The following is a 19,766-nucleotide window of genomic DNA, read 5'->3' as shown; positions in this document are numbered from 1 at the left end:
TTTTATAATCAACATCATTTGCCATAGACAGGAATAGGTAATCATCATTTGATGCTGGTTTGGACTATGAGGTTTATGCAAAAGAACCCCTCAAAAAAGCTTACTTTCTCTCCTTAAAGAATAATAGCTATATTGCTGACATAGCAACTTGTTTTGAGAAAAGAAAAATTTATTTTTTCTATCTATCTATACTAATATTATAAAGCTGAAGAGTTTGTTTGTTTGTTAGTTTGAACGCTAATCTCCGAAACTACTGGTTCGAATTGAATAATTCTTTTTGTGTTGGATAGTCCATTTATCGAGGAAGGCTATAGGCTATATAGCATCAGGAGCGAAGAAACAGTGGTAAATGTGTAAAAAGCGGAGGAAATTATTTATCTTTGAGGGCTTCCGTTCCTTGCGCTGCGAAAGCGGTTCAAGATTAGATACGCTAAGGATCAAGAACGGTTGGACCATTCTTGATGAAATGTTCAGAGGTTGTTCGTTGTGGATCTTGGAAGGTTTAGTCGGAAAATTGTAAAATTCCAAAAAGTGACTTTTTTCCATACATTTTTTTTTCAATCTATCTATAAAAAAACAACAATTCGGAAAAGTCGGAAATTGGCAAGTGGCAACAGAGAATTCAGAATTGCAAATTAACGGTGACATCTACAATGAAGCATTGAAATCCATATGCCATCACCAAATCGTCAAATTAGAGATGTACTGAATCGTGCATACGACAGAATAACTTTGGAACAACAAGTATAAAGAAATGTTCCATTATCTAATGAGCAGCAAAAGACAACCTATGATGAATTGATTAAGGCTGTCCATGATGGAAATGGTGGATTTTTATTTCTTGATACGCACGGTGGAATTGGAAATCCTGATTGATTCTGATATCATTGATTTTGGCATTACGTTGGCTCTCGCATCTACTGGAATTGCAGCAACGCTACTTGAAGTTGGAGAAACGGCACATTCGACATTGTAGCTTCAGTGAAACATGCAAATCTATGAGATTAGTGCAATTTTCTAGAAACACTTGACAGAACAATGAAAGATCTGTGGAATAATAATAGTCGCTTTGGTGGCGTAATGATACTGTTATTGGCAAACACATGCTGTTATTTCGAAATCAATCGAGGTCATCGTACTTGTGGCGGCACGCGAAAACCATATGATTGACCATGAATATGCGTGTGTTCCTGCAACAGGAAAGCTCCGCAAAAAATTTGCAAAGAACTGAGCAAATTCTGGTTAATACTTCTAATGGTTTGAATCCGAACATTAGCCAAATTTATCGTAACTACGATTGGTTGAATGCACGCAGATTTTTATATGCCAAAAATACCGATGATTTAATTTATACGACTTAAAGTCAACTTCCGGGAGATTTGTGTTCATACACGATCATGTTGAAAATAAAGACGAAGCTGTGAATTATCCAGTGAAATTTCTAAATTCTTTGTCATTATAATGCTTTGTCATTTATTATGCTTCGCAATCTTCAAGCAGCTATCGAATAATGTAATAGTTGCAAGAATTTTTTAAAGGGACATACAAGGGGGCAGAATGCTTGATTCCACGAATTTCTTTGAGTTCCAACGATTTGCCATTTCAGTTCAAACGTATTCAGTTTCCAACGAGACTTGAATTTGGGATGACAATTAACAGGTCTCAAAGACAGTCGCTGGAGGTGTATGGCATAAATTTCATTCACGAGTTGAAAAACCATCTTCTCTGTACATTTACGCACCGGAACAGAAAACAAAAAATGTTGTTTATTAAGCTGAGTTACATTGAAAAAAAAATAGAAAAATCGCAAATAAATGTTTTCCAACACTATACAAATTCAACTTTGTTTTCAAAACAAATAATTTCACGCAGTGCAACGACTGCGGAGTCAGCTAGTATATTATAAAAATAAGTTATTTAGTTTTGAATATTAATTGAATTAAAAAACACCTCCATATTTACATATGAACTGATTTTTTTACTTATTTGGTGATATTATTTGTTTTTGTTTTTATTTTGTTACTATACTAGTTTACTAAATGAAAGAAAGATAAATTTGTTAATGAAAGAAACTGCATCGGACTATACTTTGCCAACTGGCCGATTAATCGGCATCGGCATCGGCTTCGGCTAAAATTGGGTATCGGTCGGACACTAATATCTACTTCTTAACATTTTTTTTATAAAATAATTTATAGACCTACAGAAAAATAGTTTTCGTGTTTAGGAACTATGTCATTACAATGTTCTAACTACACTATTTGGTAAAAAAAAGGACCACTTATGGGTCAAAAAGCATGTCTCAGGAACTTCTCGACCGATTTCAATGAAATTCAGTATATAATATTTTCTTAACACCCTGATGACACTTCCCATATAATTAAATTTTGACCCATTCCTTCACTTTATAATATATATATAAGGAACCGATGAAGATAGCTGAATAAAACTTTACAGAAATAATGCGTATCATCTGTGACTTTACTTGTGGAAAAATTGTCGAAATCGGAATATAACTTTTCAAGACCCCTTGGTGTATATTAGCACTAAGAATAACTTAGTTAACAAAAAATATAAATAGCCCTTTTTGAAAAGTCACTCCTCAAATATGATCTTCCCAAAATGCTTTTGTATGAATAGGGCAGGGCCTTAATGCCTTTGTTATCTAAATGCACTGAAGGTATTCCAAATGGCGTTTGTGGCTAGGTAAGCGGGATTGTTGACTTATATCGGGTTACTTGTCTTCGTTTTTGCATTCTTATTAACATTTATTTCACTTTAAAACAGTTTCAGTTACTGTACCCTGCTGAAATCTACGGATCAGCAGGTGACAAGCACTATGCACAATTAATATAAATAATTTCGTACTTTAAATGAAAGGAATTTTCTAAATAAACATCAAACACGAAAAGGCAAAACTAAGAAAAAATGAAAGTATATAGCGATTATGATATTTATCCAAATAGCGACATATTAAAAAACATATAAAAAAGTAAATAAAATCTGTGTGAATATAAGTATTTAATGGGATCATCACACTTCTCACTTTCAATAGAGAATTGTGTATACTGTCGCATTACAACAATGCATCGCTTTTTTCAGTCTTGTTTATTGTATATGTATATATGTATGTACACTAAAATGTGAACAAATTCAAATTGGCCATTAGAAGAAGAAAAGCAGTTGGACGTCCAAATGCTGCAGCCATCACTCACTCTCACTCTTCAACTCGATAAAAAAAGAAGATGGTAAATAATAAACAAGCAGATGTACAGACATATGTTTGGATGTGTACATTTGTTAAAGACTGCATACCCTGCACAGGGATGGCTTGTAGAATAAATATTTTTGTATGTGTGTCTGTTTCATACGAATTTTAGAAAGTTCACGCACAGGAAGACGAACGCTGCCAATAAAAGCTTTCATATGCGACTCTGCATATGTCAATTGTTCTTTGTGGGGTCAAACTTATGAAAACTCCTTGCGAATTATTGGTATCGCCAATGGCGTGTTGTTGCTATCCAGCAGCTGTGCCAACAAGGGGCTACTAGCCACCCGCAAGGCTGTCTATTAGACAGCAGCGACACAGTTTAGACGTCTATGCCGGAAATGCAAAATGCAAATTGCAGTCTAAATCTAATTTTTTTCCATTTTCACTCATTTCAGTATTTCATATCAGCCAACTTTTTTCTAAAATGTACAGTGAGTTATTCTATGTTTCTTAGCAAGTATGTTTTGTAAATAAATATGCACACTAGGGTAAGACAAAATTCAAAACTACACATATAAATACATAAAAATGTAGAAAAATAACAATTTTTTTTGTAAAATTATTTATCTTAACCCTTTCATGCCCAATGTTGCCTATAGACTAATAGGCTAAAATCGATTCGCGAAAAAAGTTATACAAAAAGTGTTCAAAAACATAAAAATAATTGTTTTGTTTTAAAACCAAGTGAACTATAAAAATAAATAAAGATAAGATAGTTATTTAAAAAAAAAATCAGTCATGAGAAAAGTGTTTAGTTTATTTATAATAATTTAATTTGTGCCTATAAGCAACGTACTGTAACCAATGAACCAGGATACATAGGAATTTTTATCACTTCATATTTAAGTTAAGACTAATTATATCTGTCAAAAAAATGTTAGCTCCGCCCATTTCAATTCGGGCATGAGAGGGTTAAGGAAAATTATTGTTAATATCTATCGGAAACTACTACAACTTCGAAGGATGCATTGTAAAATGTTCGGGAAGAAGTGGCTATAAGAAGCTTACAATCCTTTAGAAAAACATTCTCTCTTCTACATATGTATGTATATGTTCCTCCGTTCCTTAAATACTTGAAATTATAGAAAATAGATAATGTACGGCATGAATGATATTAGATAATAAGAGGAAATTAACTTATGATTTGGCATGGAGGGAAGTATTTCTCCGCCAAAAAGAGATGCGCATGCGTCGGTGGACATGTTAGCGCAAGTGCTCGGTATAGATATATGTATGTATGTACTTCTCTCTTTTTGAACTTAAGGTTTATTTGTCATTCGCGCTGACTACATTTTTCATTTATCCCGCAATGAATTCCACCGTCCTAATGTAAATTAATATGCATATACTTATGTAGGTATCTGTATACCGCCAGATCTATTGTTTAGATTAGCATTATTCAAGTAGCACCTTCCTTCAGAGTGACTAGCAGCACGATGTTGCAATACATATACATAAACGCGTGTAATCGTGCACTTATGTATACTTTAGAACGGGCCAGACGGATATGGGCAGCCATCCAAATGCATCATTATCATCATTATTGCTCTATTTGTAAGGAAAAATAAGCTACAAATCGGCGGTTGGTAAGAAACTATAACGATAATGTTCATCTTAAGCTCATGAGAACTGCACATTTTTGTGAATTCGAACGCAAACGTTGTTTCCGCATAAGAAAAATATGCATCTCACATATGTACATATTTTATTTATTTTTTTTTAATAACGCTAATGATACACAATTAGAGGAATAAAGATTGTTGACTAAGCTTTGTAGAATGATTTGCTGATTTAAACTGATTTTTATAGTCTGGATTTTAGTACTTAGGTACTTATGAGGTTAACTCAGTGGATTGAATATAGTGAAATAGTCTCATAAAAGTTAGGATGGATATATCTTTGTTTTAAATTGTAAACAGGGTCAAGAGGACATAATGTATATACTAATACGGGTTCAAAATTTAAAACTCATCTTTATAGTGCATGGGTGACACATTAATTATCAATCTTTGTGTTCGATCCACAAGCAAACCACGTCTCTGGCGCTCACTAATTGTATTTGGTTAATTTTCCCCTGCAGCATTATGTGACAAGGGCACTGTGACAAGTTTCATCGAAGTACTTCAAATTGTACGATCATAACGATATACGAGTATTTTCATTTTTTTGGGTACTTTTGGGTGCTACAAACAATCTGTAGGTGAACAGAACTAAGCTCATAACTTTGAAAGGCTAAACGTATTACATATTTTTAAAAATTTAGTCATTATGCTACACTTGTATATACTTCAAGAGTATAAGAGGAAATATAAGATTTATATTACTCTATAAGTGTAAGTATATGTATGGTACATACAAACATTATATATTGTATAAGACGCACAAGTCTGATAATAAAACTATTTCGATACGACAAGGGAGATATAGAGCATGTGTGGCTACCACTTACAGACTCCATGCCGAAATGAAAAATGAGTTTAAAAATAGATGAATTGTCTAGTAGGTTTTGTTTCTGGATGTAGGCGTACGTGAGCATGCACATATGCATTTTCAATTTAATTCAAAGAGTTGCTTTCCGAATTTTATACAGAAAACGTTCATCGTACTTATTCACTTTACTTTAGCAGTAGATAACATATTAATATATTTCAAACGCTATTAAAAAACTAGTAAGGATGGGCTAAGTTAGGGTGCAACCGAACGTTTTATACTCTCGAAATTTATTGATGTAATTTTATTAAGATAACACAATTTTACCCATATATTCGGCATAAAGTCCACTAGAATAACGAAAATGATCATATGTAGTATATGAGGGCAGAGGCAATTCCTAAACCGATTTCATTTCAGCACCAAGAACGGAACTGTTTCTAAGACTAGACGCTCACTTAATTTGGTTATGATATTCCACATATTAACAGATTTATAGGGTATAATGTCCACCGTATTTTTGAAAAACCTATAATTAGCTATGTGGTAGCTAGGGTATACGGTTTTTTGCAAAGGTGCTTCAAGGCTTCTAATAAATTGTTTACCGAAAATATATGTAAGTCTCTTATATATTTTACCAAAAATTGGTGAAATCGAGTCATAACTTCTCCTAGCTCCCATATACCAAATATTAATGGACGATAACTTTCAATGGACGATATACATACATATATGACGAATATGTGGGTCAAATTGTGTGTTATACTCGTATTAATAAAATTAAATAATTAAAATGCGAGAGTAAGAAGTGTTCAGTTACACCCGAACTTGGCTCTTCCTTACTAGTTTTTATATATATAACTTTATATTGTTCTCGTTTAGTTTTAGGACTTACAACCAACCATTATGTGAACAAAACTATTACGCTCTCTTAGCAACTTTGTTCCGAGAGTATAGTAATTATGTAGTTTTATATACATACATACATATGTACATATGTATATACATATGTATGTACCCAAATAATCTACCTATCAAACAAATGGCGCTTACTATGTAAGTGTCGATGTACTTATACATGTATGTATGTATATATGTATGTACATATAAGTGTACTTGCTGGTAGCATCAACAATTTGATGGTTCTCTACACATTCTTTACATGCAATGCGGTTAAGTTACGCATTGACAAAAGCTTCAGAGATATTTATATAGTTCATTGTCAGCACTCGAACGATGAAAGCTTGACCATAAAGCGTACAGCCTTATAATGAAACGATTGTTCAAAGTGCATGTTTTGCCCGAAACATGATTTCTTGCTTTTGTTTTATTGTAGGTATTGATGCGTTACTGCATAATGCGTTCATTGCACTTGAACTCCATACACATTAAGTTGAGCTTAACATAGTCCCCAAGAATGTATCGTCGTATGTATACATATCTGTAAACGAATGTTGACTAGTGTTATGCTTTCACAACATGTTGCATGGAGTAAAGCAACTGGTTCTCATAATGGTTGATTTTACACTCACTTTATCTCGAGTTGAGAAGCTGACTAACAGAAACTAAATAAATCCTAATATAGAGTATTACTGTTAAGTGGCTCTGTTCCTAAATAATTTGATGTATGATTATTCTTTCTTATTATTCGAGTTCCTATAGAGTATTAACCGCTCTTTAATATGATGGCCAGTTTTTGTGGTAATAATTGCTTTGATCAAGTACCTATTCATTATGTATCTATATCTAAATTCCTAAATGCTTGGTCAATAGTTATATTCAGGAAGTTTTATAATAATTACGTATTCTTACACTCTTAAACTTTGTTGTCGATTACTGGAAAATATTGGTCCGAAAAGTAAAATCTTTGCACTTTCCTGTGAAGTGAGTTATGAACCAGTATATGTATGTATATTATACAAGATAGACCGACAACTAAACACTGACTGAATCTATTGAAAGTAAAAACTATATACATACATATGTATGTGCATGTGAGCTTCATTTAAATAGAAACTGGATACCCATAACCAGAAAATTGAGATGTAACTATTTTAAGTGAGTAAATAATACATAATACGCACATTTTTTCATGTGAGTATACGTATAAATATATAGTGCATGTCATTCGCATCCGAGTATTTTGTGTGCGTGATATGTTTTTGATTTCCCATTTGCTGTCATTTAAATTTTTATTGTTTCGCGTATGCGCCTATATTGTTACTAACATCTTACTCAATACGGAAGACATAATATGTTGCGTTGTTACAGTTGCATCTTAATCATTTGCGACGCTTGTGCGTCATGTGTAAAGGATACGATGCGTACGCGATGGCACGCGTCAAGTCCACTTGAATAGCCGGCATTTTATCGCAGACACAGACGGTCATCTGGGTATAAAGCACCAATACTTTCATAAAATTACTTACCCAGCAGTCGAATCAACTAGCTATGCACTACATCACAACTAGAATGCTTCACAAACCCTATTAATAATGCGATTGAGGTATGAAACTTGTGTTAACCTACAAGTCCGCATATTAGTTAAAAATCAGACCAGAATATATTTAATTGAATTATGAAATGAAAACCCAATAAATCGTCAGAAAATTATCCTATAATTGTTATCAGTCTTATGCCTTTCTGTCGAGTTGACTTTTAGTCTGAAATTTCTTACTACAGACTGACTAGTTTCATTCTTGACTGCATGATACTTATACATACATGTACATACATATTATGTATTTTTATATATGGTAAAGCATTGTTTTTATTAAACATGAATGGCCAACTCTCCGGCCAAGCAGTTTTTACTTTTGAATTATTATTGCGTACAGTATTGATATTCGCAGACGAGCACGCAAGATGCAAATATGAAGCGAAGGATATACTTACTGATTTAGGTACATATGTATATACGGTATAAACTTATGCGTGAATATGTTAAAGTGTTCATAATAAGTAATAATCATAAGCGAAAATTACATGGACCCGTTCATACATACATACATACGTATGTTGCATAAATTGACGTACATAATACATATGTATGTAGGTTTGTGCATGTATATGTACAATTGTTATCATAATATATGTACATATGTTCTTTTAGTAACCGATGAACAAGTTGGATAGAAGCAAAAGTACCAGCTTCATCGGACAGTGAAACACATTCCTCTAAAATTTATTTTAATAATGGTGACTTTTGTAGTTAGCTATACAGTTAATTAAATTAAAACTTTCTTATAAAATAGATAAACTTCAAACTTGCAACGACTAGCTTGATCAATTGATGGTAATTGCAAGAGCCAGACACACAGAAAATTGTAAACGCTTAAAATCAAATGGTAAATCCGTTGAATCATCAGTATACGCGGGATGACACAATTCCGATTTATTTGGCGCCGCGTTCTGAAGATACCGTTGGAAAGAGGAGGTCCTCCTGATTAAAAAATATATAGGGTTATAGACGCAGACGCCTAGCTTTCGAGATATTCGGCTTTAAAGATAAAAAAACAAAAATTTCAAGAAGCAATTACACACACTTTAACACATTTTACGCACTTTTTCACTTCAAATATTTGAAATTACATTACTAAAATGCAATAAAATTCAAATTTTACATTTATTTAAAGCTTTTTAAGCAAAAATTACTTATTTCAAAAATCACTTTTCACTCTAAGATTTATGTGTTTAACATTATGCGGAAAGCGAGCGCTGCCACATTATAGATACCATATATGAATTCATCCATAAATTCCTCTTTTTGCGAAAATTCCTCTTCTTTTATTTAACAAAATAAATTTTTTAACATCATATCGAGGACAGTTTCTTATGTTGCTAACACTTGTGTTGGCTCGACCAGGGTTATTTCTTTAAAGCGCGGCCGAAGGCCGTCAATGCTGAAAGGAGGTCTACGCGAAAAAAATTTAGACATCCCTGGAAAGATTTTTTATATATGTATGTACATACTTGATGCGACAAAGAACTATCGAACAAACAAATAAAACGCAGTGTTGCAAAATCCTTCCCACATAGCTTCTAAGATGTGGCAACGCTCGGATTCCACATAATTGTAAACACAGAAACCTTTTCCGCTATTAGTGTGCTAAGCGATTTTTAAAATAAGTAATCTTTGCTTAAAAAACCTCAAATATATCTAAAATTTGAATTAAATTAAATGTTAATAGTGTAATTTTCAGTATGTGAAGCATATATTTCAAATAGAGTTTCAAAAATACACGAATGTATTATTTATAATTTTTTAATCGTTTAGTTTAAAAAGCATTCTCTAGATCGTCAAGGGTATTTTTCAAGTGCGAAAATAAGAAAAAATACACGTTTCCTGATAACATTTCGAAATTGAAAGTTGTTCTAACAATCTGATGTATGGGGTGCAAAATATATGTACAATTAACTCTATAGCTGAGTTTGTGAGAGGTTAGGAAAAAACAAATAATCATATTTTTAATATTTAAGAAGCACTTGTTAGCAACCCAGAACACTGTACCCTATCTTAACTGCCTTTCAGGCCTACCCTTAGAAGCGCAGTTTATTTAAACACTCACAATGAAACATCTATTGAGTGTATTGTTTTTACACAGCAGCAACACAACCAAATGCGGTGTATGACAAAGTACACGAAAATCCTTTGCCTAGCCGTCTGTGTTTTTGCTTGACATATTGTTGGTCCTCATATAGCTCCAAACTCATTAATATGCAAGATATAAAAATATGTACTAAGTATCGCAGTCTGATGCTGACTGCTGTGTTAGTTTCGTCCGAGAAAAATTGTGTGGGCAAAAAGCTTATTTAGCCGGCAAACATTGTCATTCGATTTGGAGGCGCGCATGTGACCGGAAGTAAGCATTTCACAGAACAGCAAACATCAGCGCGAAGTGAATACACCTTGCACGTATAAATGCAGTCAATAAAGAGAAAATCTCAGAGCAAACGCTGGATGTCGCGTGCTATCATATCATACCCTTTGACATTAATTAGCGCCAATTTTCGTGCAACTACGGACATCTGCGTTAAACAAACAAATCCAATGTGTTCGTATTGGAAGTGAGAGCGAAAGAGACTCGATCCACTCATTTTCCATTCGCGTTCATTTAAATTTTCCAATAAGTGCGCTCAGTTGGCGCTGAATCCAAGAGATGAAAATTTTGAAAATCTTGGAGGCTGTGAATGTTCTTTTGGCAGTTGACGTGGCTAAGGTGCTTTCGTCGGCGCTAACGAACGAATAGTGTTTATTTTGGTGTCGGAATGAACGTGTCTCGGTTGTGCGATCCGATGCAGGCATATTTCGAATTATAATGCCTTGGTGCTAGTGGTGGGCTGACGTTAACGCAGATCATTGTAAATTCAGCGAGCTAAGCGTGCCCCTCGAAAATCTGCGAAAACTGACAATATACTTTCAATTCCCATCTTCAAAGCCACTTCAAGCATGGATCCACAACGTTAGTGGGTAGTCGGCGCATGAAGATCGCTATTAAATAATTCAAAATTACGTCCGGCTTAAATTTACTAGAGTTTCGAACACGCTGTACTGCCACTGCCCAGCGTTTATGTGCATTTGTGTTTATTAGTGTTCATATATTAATTTGTGTTCCGATTTGTTTAAAAATATATATGGGTATATAAAAATGTACAGCTCACTTGCATTTGTACGCACATATTTACATTGTTAGCCCTGATCGAATCATGCGTGCTCGAGTGATCAATACTTTGCGCTAAAAAAAAATTAACAAATATTTCATACAATACTTTGAGGAAAATGCTGAAATGAAAACATAACTCGAATTTCTATAACTACACAAATGCAATGCGCAAAAAAGTTTACAAAAAAGTGTTTATTTGGGAAGAACTCGCGACGATCGATGCTAATGGTGGCAGTTGGAAATCATAGAGCTGCCCCTCTTTTGTGGTTGCTGCAAGTGTGAATGTGTTGCTCAAAAGCTAAACAAGATACACGCATATGAATGCATACGCAAGTACGTTGAAACAAAGTCCAAAATGCAACGGGTTGATGTGGATAATCGAACGCCCCAGGTTTATGGAACTTTTCAACTGTATCCCTAATAAGAAATAGACGTGCCACTATAGAAAAGTCCGAGAAAAATAGAAAATAGTAAAAGTGTGGTGTGGACTGTTTATTTATCTTTCGCTGCTCTGCACCGCGTCTGCAGCATACACACACACACATGTATGTATGCATGTACGAGTGAAAGGCATGTCAAGCAATATGCCTAAAATATTTAAAAATCAACAAAAAATGTTTACATATAGTTATCATGTGTGGATTTTTAAAAATACGGTGCAAGTATATAAAAATTTTACAAGCGTGAAATTCACACAAAGAATTTCGTTAAAATGGCTAGAGCACATGTTACTCGAAAACTTTTGCGGTTTTTGTTGTCATTATTTTCTTCACCTTTTTTGTGTTTTTTTTTTTAATATTTGTATTTTTTTTTGCGGAAAGCACAATTAGTCATGAATTAACAAGCAAGAAGATTTTTCATTCACGGCGCTATGAGTACGTTCTGTTCTTGAATTTAGCTAAACATTTCAATTTAATTTGGTCGAGATCTCGTATTCGTATCGTGGATACTTACACAAACAGATTGCCCATGTTCGTAGTTGCACATACTAATGTAGTATTTTCCAGTTTGCTGCATGGGTCCCTCCCCCGTCTGTGTGTCGGACTGTAAATAGATATTCGTGTATACAATGTAGAACAAATAGACAAGTGAATATATTTGCTATTAGATATAAATTTGTTAAATATTTAAGAGTGTTTAGAAGAATACTAAATACTATAAATACTCATACTTACTTTATGTACACATAAGGCAACTGAATATATATGGTAGATACTCATACCCGTACTTACAATAGTAATTAGCTAATTACTTCTATATTGACTCAATTAAATAAAAAATAATTTGCAAAAAGTTAACAAATTTTAATTTTTTGAATATTATCTTAGATCAATTTCAAATAAAGACATTCTTTCTTAGTCACTGGAATAGAATAATTAATTTTTTGAGAGAAAAATAGCGCATTTTTTAATTTTATTTTTAGTCAGTATATACGTTTGACTTAATATGATAAAATTAAAAATATTTTCAGTAATACATACTGCTTCCTTTGTTTGTAATAACTTCATAAGAGTATATCCCGTTCGTCATTGAATGATAGAGGCCTTCTATGCAATTTTTCGAAATCTCGCTCCAAGCAATATTAATTGCTGCAATAAATAATTATTTTGCTTTTCAAATTTGCTTTCCTTCTTCATAAACTTTTCGTTTAAGCCACTTCCAACCATTCTGAATTAAGACAAGATCGAGAGAATATGCTGAATCAGTCATGATATTATCGGTTTGACTTAACATAATAACTGTAGCGTTATAAATCAACATTTTATTTTTGATAAGTCCATGGGATATGTCCACAGTTATCTTTTAATAATGGAAAACCAGGCTCCAACATTGTTTTTCTGCTATATTAAGCTATTCTAACAATTTTATGATCCTCTCGAGAAGTTAGTACTTTTTTCATCCTGCAAATGGTTTTTCACATGCATCTGGAATTGTTTTTAAAATTTATATATGTAAATTGTTCTGGAGCTATGTTTTCTTTGTTTGACAATATTCCGACTCGATAGTCTGTTTGAGAGAAAGAAGTATGGGCTGAAAAACAAGGCTCTCCCATTTTTGCTTCATATATTTCTTGCAGTTTTTTCAATCAAAATAATTGATATTTTTTACGAAAGGCAAAAAAATCGTGAACTGCTTCTAATTCGATGACCAATTGAAGCCTTTCGGAATACATCGAAGTTTCTAAAGCCTTTCGCAAGCCAAAAAGTTATGAACAGCTTTTTATCGAGAAATACTTTTATAAAAAAAAGACGTTGGTGAACTAAAAATGTCTGCTTGTAAATAGAATAGGTTATTAAAGAAAAAATTGGTGCGTCTAACCTATGACTTGAACGTTGTGATAGTGAAATTATGAGTAATTACTATCAAAACATAAGTTTAAATAATTGAACAACAAATACTTCGAATTCCGAAATAAACTTTACCCGTTTATCAAGTGATCTTTCACAATTACCACTTTGACTAAAGTATTCACGGATGTACTACATCTTTGCACAATAGTTTAATGACCATTGATTACGCAAGAGTTAATATAAACATTTTTTTATAACTTAAGCGTGACGTCGATTGCGAAATTTGCACACACAAACATACATGTATGTAAATTAAGAAAACTAAAACAGTTCATATCCCGGTCGGATTTACTAAATTTATAGGCCTTTTGCTTTTTATTTATCATTCAGAAAAATTGAAATGATGATACCTTATGAGCACTACAGATTATTTAGTAAAGACAAGCAAACATTTTATTTTATTTGCTGACGAGTTAGTAATTAAAATAGCCACGCAATGCGTGTATAGAAAATATTTTTTTTTTATTTTAACATATCGAAATTACCCTTGCTTCTCATCGTTCAGTTTTACTCAGTTAGACGAAAGTTTCCAGTTTCCTTAGGCAGGGGCACGTATTAAACTAAATAATCACATGGTAACCCTGTAATTAAGATTGTAATGATCTTAATGAATACAATCTCTTCTGGCATTATCTAAAAGTCGACATTAATTTATAATACCTGATTTGTATTATACGGCGCGTTTGGTTTCCTTCAAAACAAACACCTAAACAAAATTTATATGAAAATGTAAATATTTAGAAAACTTGCAATTTGAAAAAATACGAGTACTTTGCCCAGTTCTTTCTCCATACACGTAAAATAATATTTACGAAGCTGCATTTGAGGTCGTAAATGTTTGAATAATTTGCCTGTTGTTATGTGCCAGCATTCTTCATTAACAGGTTGGCCAAAAGTTGAGTTGTAGCGCAGAGAGAGTTCAAGTTTTACGCAAATACTGTTTGTGATTTTGATACAATAATAGATTGACAGGCATATGTTTTAAAAGCACATATTTTGTGAATAAGCCGAAAGATGATTTTATTTTATTTTGAATTTATCTCAGATGAAATTATAGAATATTATTGGAACATTATTATTATAGAATATACAATTAAACTACAATATATACCAAATATAACAGTTAGATTTAATAAAATATTTCAATGTTATTACAAATAATTAAAAATTAAAGTTTATTAAATATTTTAATATGGTTCTTTTTTAATCTTGATAGTACATTTCATTCACTCTTACATTTAAATCCTTGAAACGATTCGTTTAAATAAATTTAAGAAAATGAACTATCGAAAATCATTATATACATTCCAAGTTTGTGCAAGCCTAAACATGGAAAATAAATGTATAATTCATGTACAACCGAAATTCAACAAATCAATCGACCCCTTATCAACATATATGATTATATTATGTACGAGACCCCGAGTGATAAACGTATAAAATAAAGTTAAATAAATTATTTAGTACACAGGCTGTAAGAATCTTAAACTGAAATAAATAATATACATACAAGTGTATGAAATCATAAGTGCTCCATTTTCCATCTTCAGCAGTAACGCGTCGGCAAATTTAGAATGCCTTATATCATAAAACAATTTCATGTTGAAAACGAAATAATAATATGAACTACTTTAGCTGCCACATACCACTTGCGTATGCACATATTTATATAGAAAACACGAAGAAGTTTTAATATTTAAAATGCGAAATTTTTCTAATTATACAAACAATCACGATACATTTACACGAAAACATAACAATTTCAAGTGCCCCAGTGAGTCTGTTTGCGATTCCGAACTAAGTAAAACAAAAAATTCTATGACAATAACAAAATGCAGGAGAGGATCTGCAAAGTTTAATGAAATCCTCGTGATTGCCACAAACGTCACAACCAAACTATGGGACCGCCGGGAAAAAGAAAGAATTTCTGTACAACGAGACGATAACCATAAATTGGGTTATTGCATCCGCCTCCATACCGCCACAAAAATACATATATAGAGAAAGAAAATCCATGTACGAGCATACTCAAATTGAATACCTAAAAGTCAAGTGAAATCAGAAATCTATTTGAATACACACACATTCGTATCTTTTATACGAGTACATACATTCAGATCCACGAGAGTTTCAAAATTTTATTTATTTATTTCGCTTTGAGTTGCCGTTAGCGAAAAATGTTAGATATATTCCGTGGATTGAAAAACCTTGTAAAGGTCAGTCACGTTAAAACCGATTCGCCAGTATTCCGTCTACACTACTCAATAACTGTGATGATTTTGATGTCCTTCTCGTTGATTATAACTACAAGACAATATGTTGGCAATCCAATTGATTGTGTTCACACCAAAGATATTCCAGAAGACGTGCTCAATACATATTGCTGGATTCACTCGACCTATACTTTGCGTGATTATTTCGGTAAGAAGCAGGGTATATCTGTACCATATCCTGGTATTGCGAATTCGGATGGTGACGTTCACACCAAGAAGTACTACAAATACTATCAATGGGTGTGTTTTTGCCTATTTTTTCAGGTGGGTAATAAGCTGATATAAAAATGCACTTAACATCTTTATAAGTTACTAATGGAATAATACAGCTTTAAATGCTACATCTATCATATACCTTTAGATTCTACCTTAAATATGTAGATCGTTAATCGATCGAATCGTCGATGTTATATTCGATATGATACATCGAAACTTGACATTGATGTTATGCGATGCATCGAATAAAAACATCGATATTTAAAAATTTGGTTTAAAAACATTAAAACTGCAAATTTTACGAAATATTTCTTATGCATGTTCTGAAAGAATACTATTAAAAACAACTTTGCTAAATGGATTTGAAGTGCAACAGTTTTTATCAAAGAATTTTAAAATCATGTTATTCAATAGTTTCAGTTTATAAATATAATAAATACAATGATGTAGAAACAAATATATGAAAGCTAATTTATATAATATAGGAAATTGTGTTTGCAAATCGTTCCAAATATCCAGCAGATTTTCTACTAGCCTTCCAACTGGAGTGCGCAAATGTATAAGGATAGCTCGTTTATGTTTATCTTCCAATTTATTTGGACTAACTCTTGATGATCAATCCAAATACTAAAGAAGTTTTTAGCTGTATCAGAACTATAAGAAGAGTTAATGTCCATCCTTTCGGCTTCTGCAATAGCATTAACCTCATTATTTATGGAGGTACAAAACAATACTTTGTTTGACCCATTTTAAAAGGCTTTAATTTTTGATAAAACGGTTTCTAATTCTTGGAATCCTAACGCTGATTTTGCAACTAAATTTAACGTGCGTGCAAAACACAGAATGTGGCATCTTTTCCCAAGGGCTAAGGTTACTGCTTTTATTATATTGGTAGCATGATCAGTAACAAATGCTGATATTTTAGTTTCATTAATACCCCATCTTCGCATGTATTCAAAATTTTCTCGCTTATATATTCATATGTATGTATGCCTTTGAACTAGTTCAAATACACCAACACTAAGTTAAGATTGAACATTGATGCTTCGGATAAAAACATCGAGGCATTGGAAATATCAACCACCATTCGAGGCATGGAAATTAAGCTATGTATCAGATTAAAAAAACATCGATGTTACGTATATCGATGCATATCGGCCATCACTAACTGACAGCACTCATGCACTATCATGTCCTCTAACATAAAAGACGAAAATCATTATTTTAATGAGCGTCAGATCTGCAAAAACTGAGATCCTAGTCAATTCAACATCTAAAACTATCGAAAAGAGCAACCTAGCGGCTTTGTTTGTAATGAATAATAAATTAAATTAATAATAAATAAATTGCATAAATGAAATAATATCAAACTATAACAAAAATAAAGACATATATACATACATATATCCGCATCACACTTCGCACTTTAATTATGCATAAATTAAATTGTCCACAGTAAACGATCATACACGCCCACCACCATCGACTCACAAAAATTAGTATATACATGCATACATATGTACTCGCGCGCCATAGAGGAAATCAAATAATTTAATGCCAATTGGATCGTCATAGATCAGCTGAGCATTTTGCTTCGGTTTCCCTCGGAAAATGCATAGCTTTCTACGAAAATTGGAAATTTATTGTGCTCTAATCTCTTACACAATTATAAAATTATGATACAATTGTGCTGAGGAAAGCTGAAAATTAAGCGGTAGTAGTTTAACACGCCCGAATGATCGTTTCAAGCATTTGCTGCGCGAAGACGCTGTATACTTGTCAATTGATTCAATGCTAACTGCACGATCTCGTATTTTATATCAAATATTGGTCGTAAATTTGGTAGCAAGACGTGGGTAAAGATCATAATCATGAAATAAATTTCCTATTAATGATTACCTTCTTCAGAGAAGATTTCACACATTGATATTTCCAACATATGCGACAATATGACGAAAATCCCAGCAGGAAAATGCGCTACTTCGAGTCAACATGGAACTATATTGCTACTAGTTCGCTGTATTCACCATACAAGTACTATGATGACACTAGTGCCAGTTATAGGGGTTAATTAATATTAATATTATTTCGGAAAACAAAATGTTAAATTTTCTGACTCTCTTTTTATTTCGGAACTAATTTTTAATGTAGATAATATATTCTAAAACTAATATGGCTGCTCGATCTTCTCTCTTATTTTGAACCCAACGTTTTATTAAAGGGTGTACGTTTATACTCATATGTATACATATGGACATATAATATTTTCATATAAACGGTCTGCTGACATTATATACGCCTGGGTTTTCTAACTACACTCTTGCCCCTTGGTCTCCGCTGACTCTCGGGACCGTCACATCCTCTACAAAGACAAAGAACTTATTCAGTAAATTAAAAGAGCGTCTACGCGTCATTACTGAGGGGAAACTCTATAATATGTTTATTTATAGGCAGTGAATATGCCACCACGACGACATCTATTATAGTGCTGTGACACCAACAGAACGCCGCCGCATTTAGCAAAACTCATACGAAAACATTGAAATTTTGACATAGGCGGAAAGTAGACTAAGTGGGACTACTAAACGCGTGTACGTGCGTATACATAAAATGCGCTGGAGAATCACTGAAAATGCATATACTATGTGTGTATATGTACACGCTTCGTGAAAATGCTTTATTTATTTTTCACAAGCTTGTTATGTTGCTGTGCAATCTTCAAAATTAAATGTTTTTTAATCGAAACCGAATTTATGAGTAGAATATCGGCTATACACCGCAGACATTGCACAAATTCGAAGGCTTCTCTGAGCGTATTCCCCAATGATTATCAAATAGTATAAGTGCACAAACATATCAACATAGAATTATTTGGTGATAATTTGGGGCATGCGCTGGCTGCGTTCAAACATTAAATATAGTTCTATATAGGAAGTACTCATATAGAAGTTTACGTTAGATTGTACATATGTGGAAATAATATCTTAATTGTTTGTGTTGTATATAACATATGGAGCTTGTATCATATATGTAAATAGATTTATATTTTCTGCAAACATTATATGGGCATCTCGACCGAACCTTGTAATCTGATAATTCATATGAGGTATACATACATATACCATATACGTGACCAAAGTTGTTATCTTTATTAGAGTAGAGGGTTAAAGCTCAAGCTTCAGGAAACTCTCGAAAATATATGAAATCAAGCGGTAACTTAAAATGCAGTTTAAATATTAATACATAATATATACAAACTTTTACTAGAAATAAACGGAAAGGGAAGCTTTAAACAATATTATGCGTGTTTTATTTGACCACCAGAGGCCAATAGCTAAATCATGGACAAACAAAACGCATTTAGCTTATTTCATATTTTCGTTTAAAAATTAATTGTGTTGGCAATGCGGGCCAGAACTCTCAGCTGATATGTAATCTATTTGAAAAAAAAAACTATTGAATTTATAAATCAAATATCCTTTTTGTTTACCGCTTTTCTATAATATTCTGACCTTTTAAGGAGTCCACAATCATTATTAGCACCGGGATGGTCAAAATAAAT

General features: G+C 32.8%; 1 protein-coding gene across 5 annotated transcripts in view; it reads left to right on the top strand.

The window, feature by feature from the left end:
• Nucleotides 1-19,766, top strand: part of LOC105217134 (innexin shaking-B) — a 269,087-nt gene that overhangs the window by 215,486 nt on the left and 33,835 nt on the right. Inside the window, exons 1-2 of one of the 5 annotated variants that reach the window (XM_054230707.1) lie at nt 10,920-11,163; nt 15,269-16,252. The exons of 1 other annotated variant lie outside the window; for it this stretch is intronic. In XM_054230707.1, coding sequence (XP_054086682.1) covers nt 15,893-16,252 — 360 coding nt within the window. In that variant the 5' untranslated portion in view covers nt 10,920-11,163; nt 15,269-15,892. Of the gene's footprint in view, nt 1-10,919; nt 11,164-14,857; nt 16,253-19,766 lie in introns of those variants that run through there. 3 more of the 5 variants (XM_054230706.1, XM_029043407.2, XM_011191989.3) reach the window with 3 other exon arrangements.

Source organism: Zeugodacus cucurbitae, chromosome 5, assembly GCF_028554725.1.
Source record: "Zeugodacus cucurbitae isolate PBARC_wt_2022May chromosome 5, idZeuCucr1.2, whole genome shotgun sequence".
Classification (NCBI taxonomy): Eukaryota; Metazoa; Arthropoda; class Insecta; order Diptera; family Tephritidae; genus Zeugodacus; species Zeugodacus cucurbitae.
This window is presented reverse-complemented; position numbering and strand designations above follow the sequence as displayed.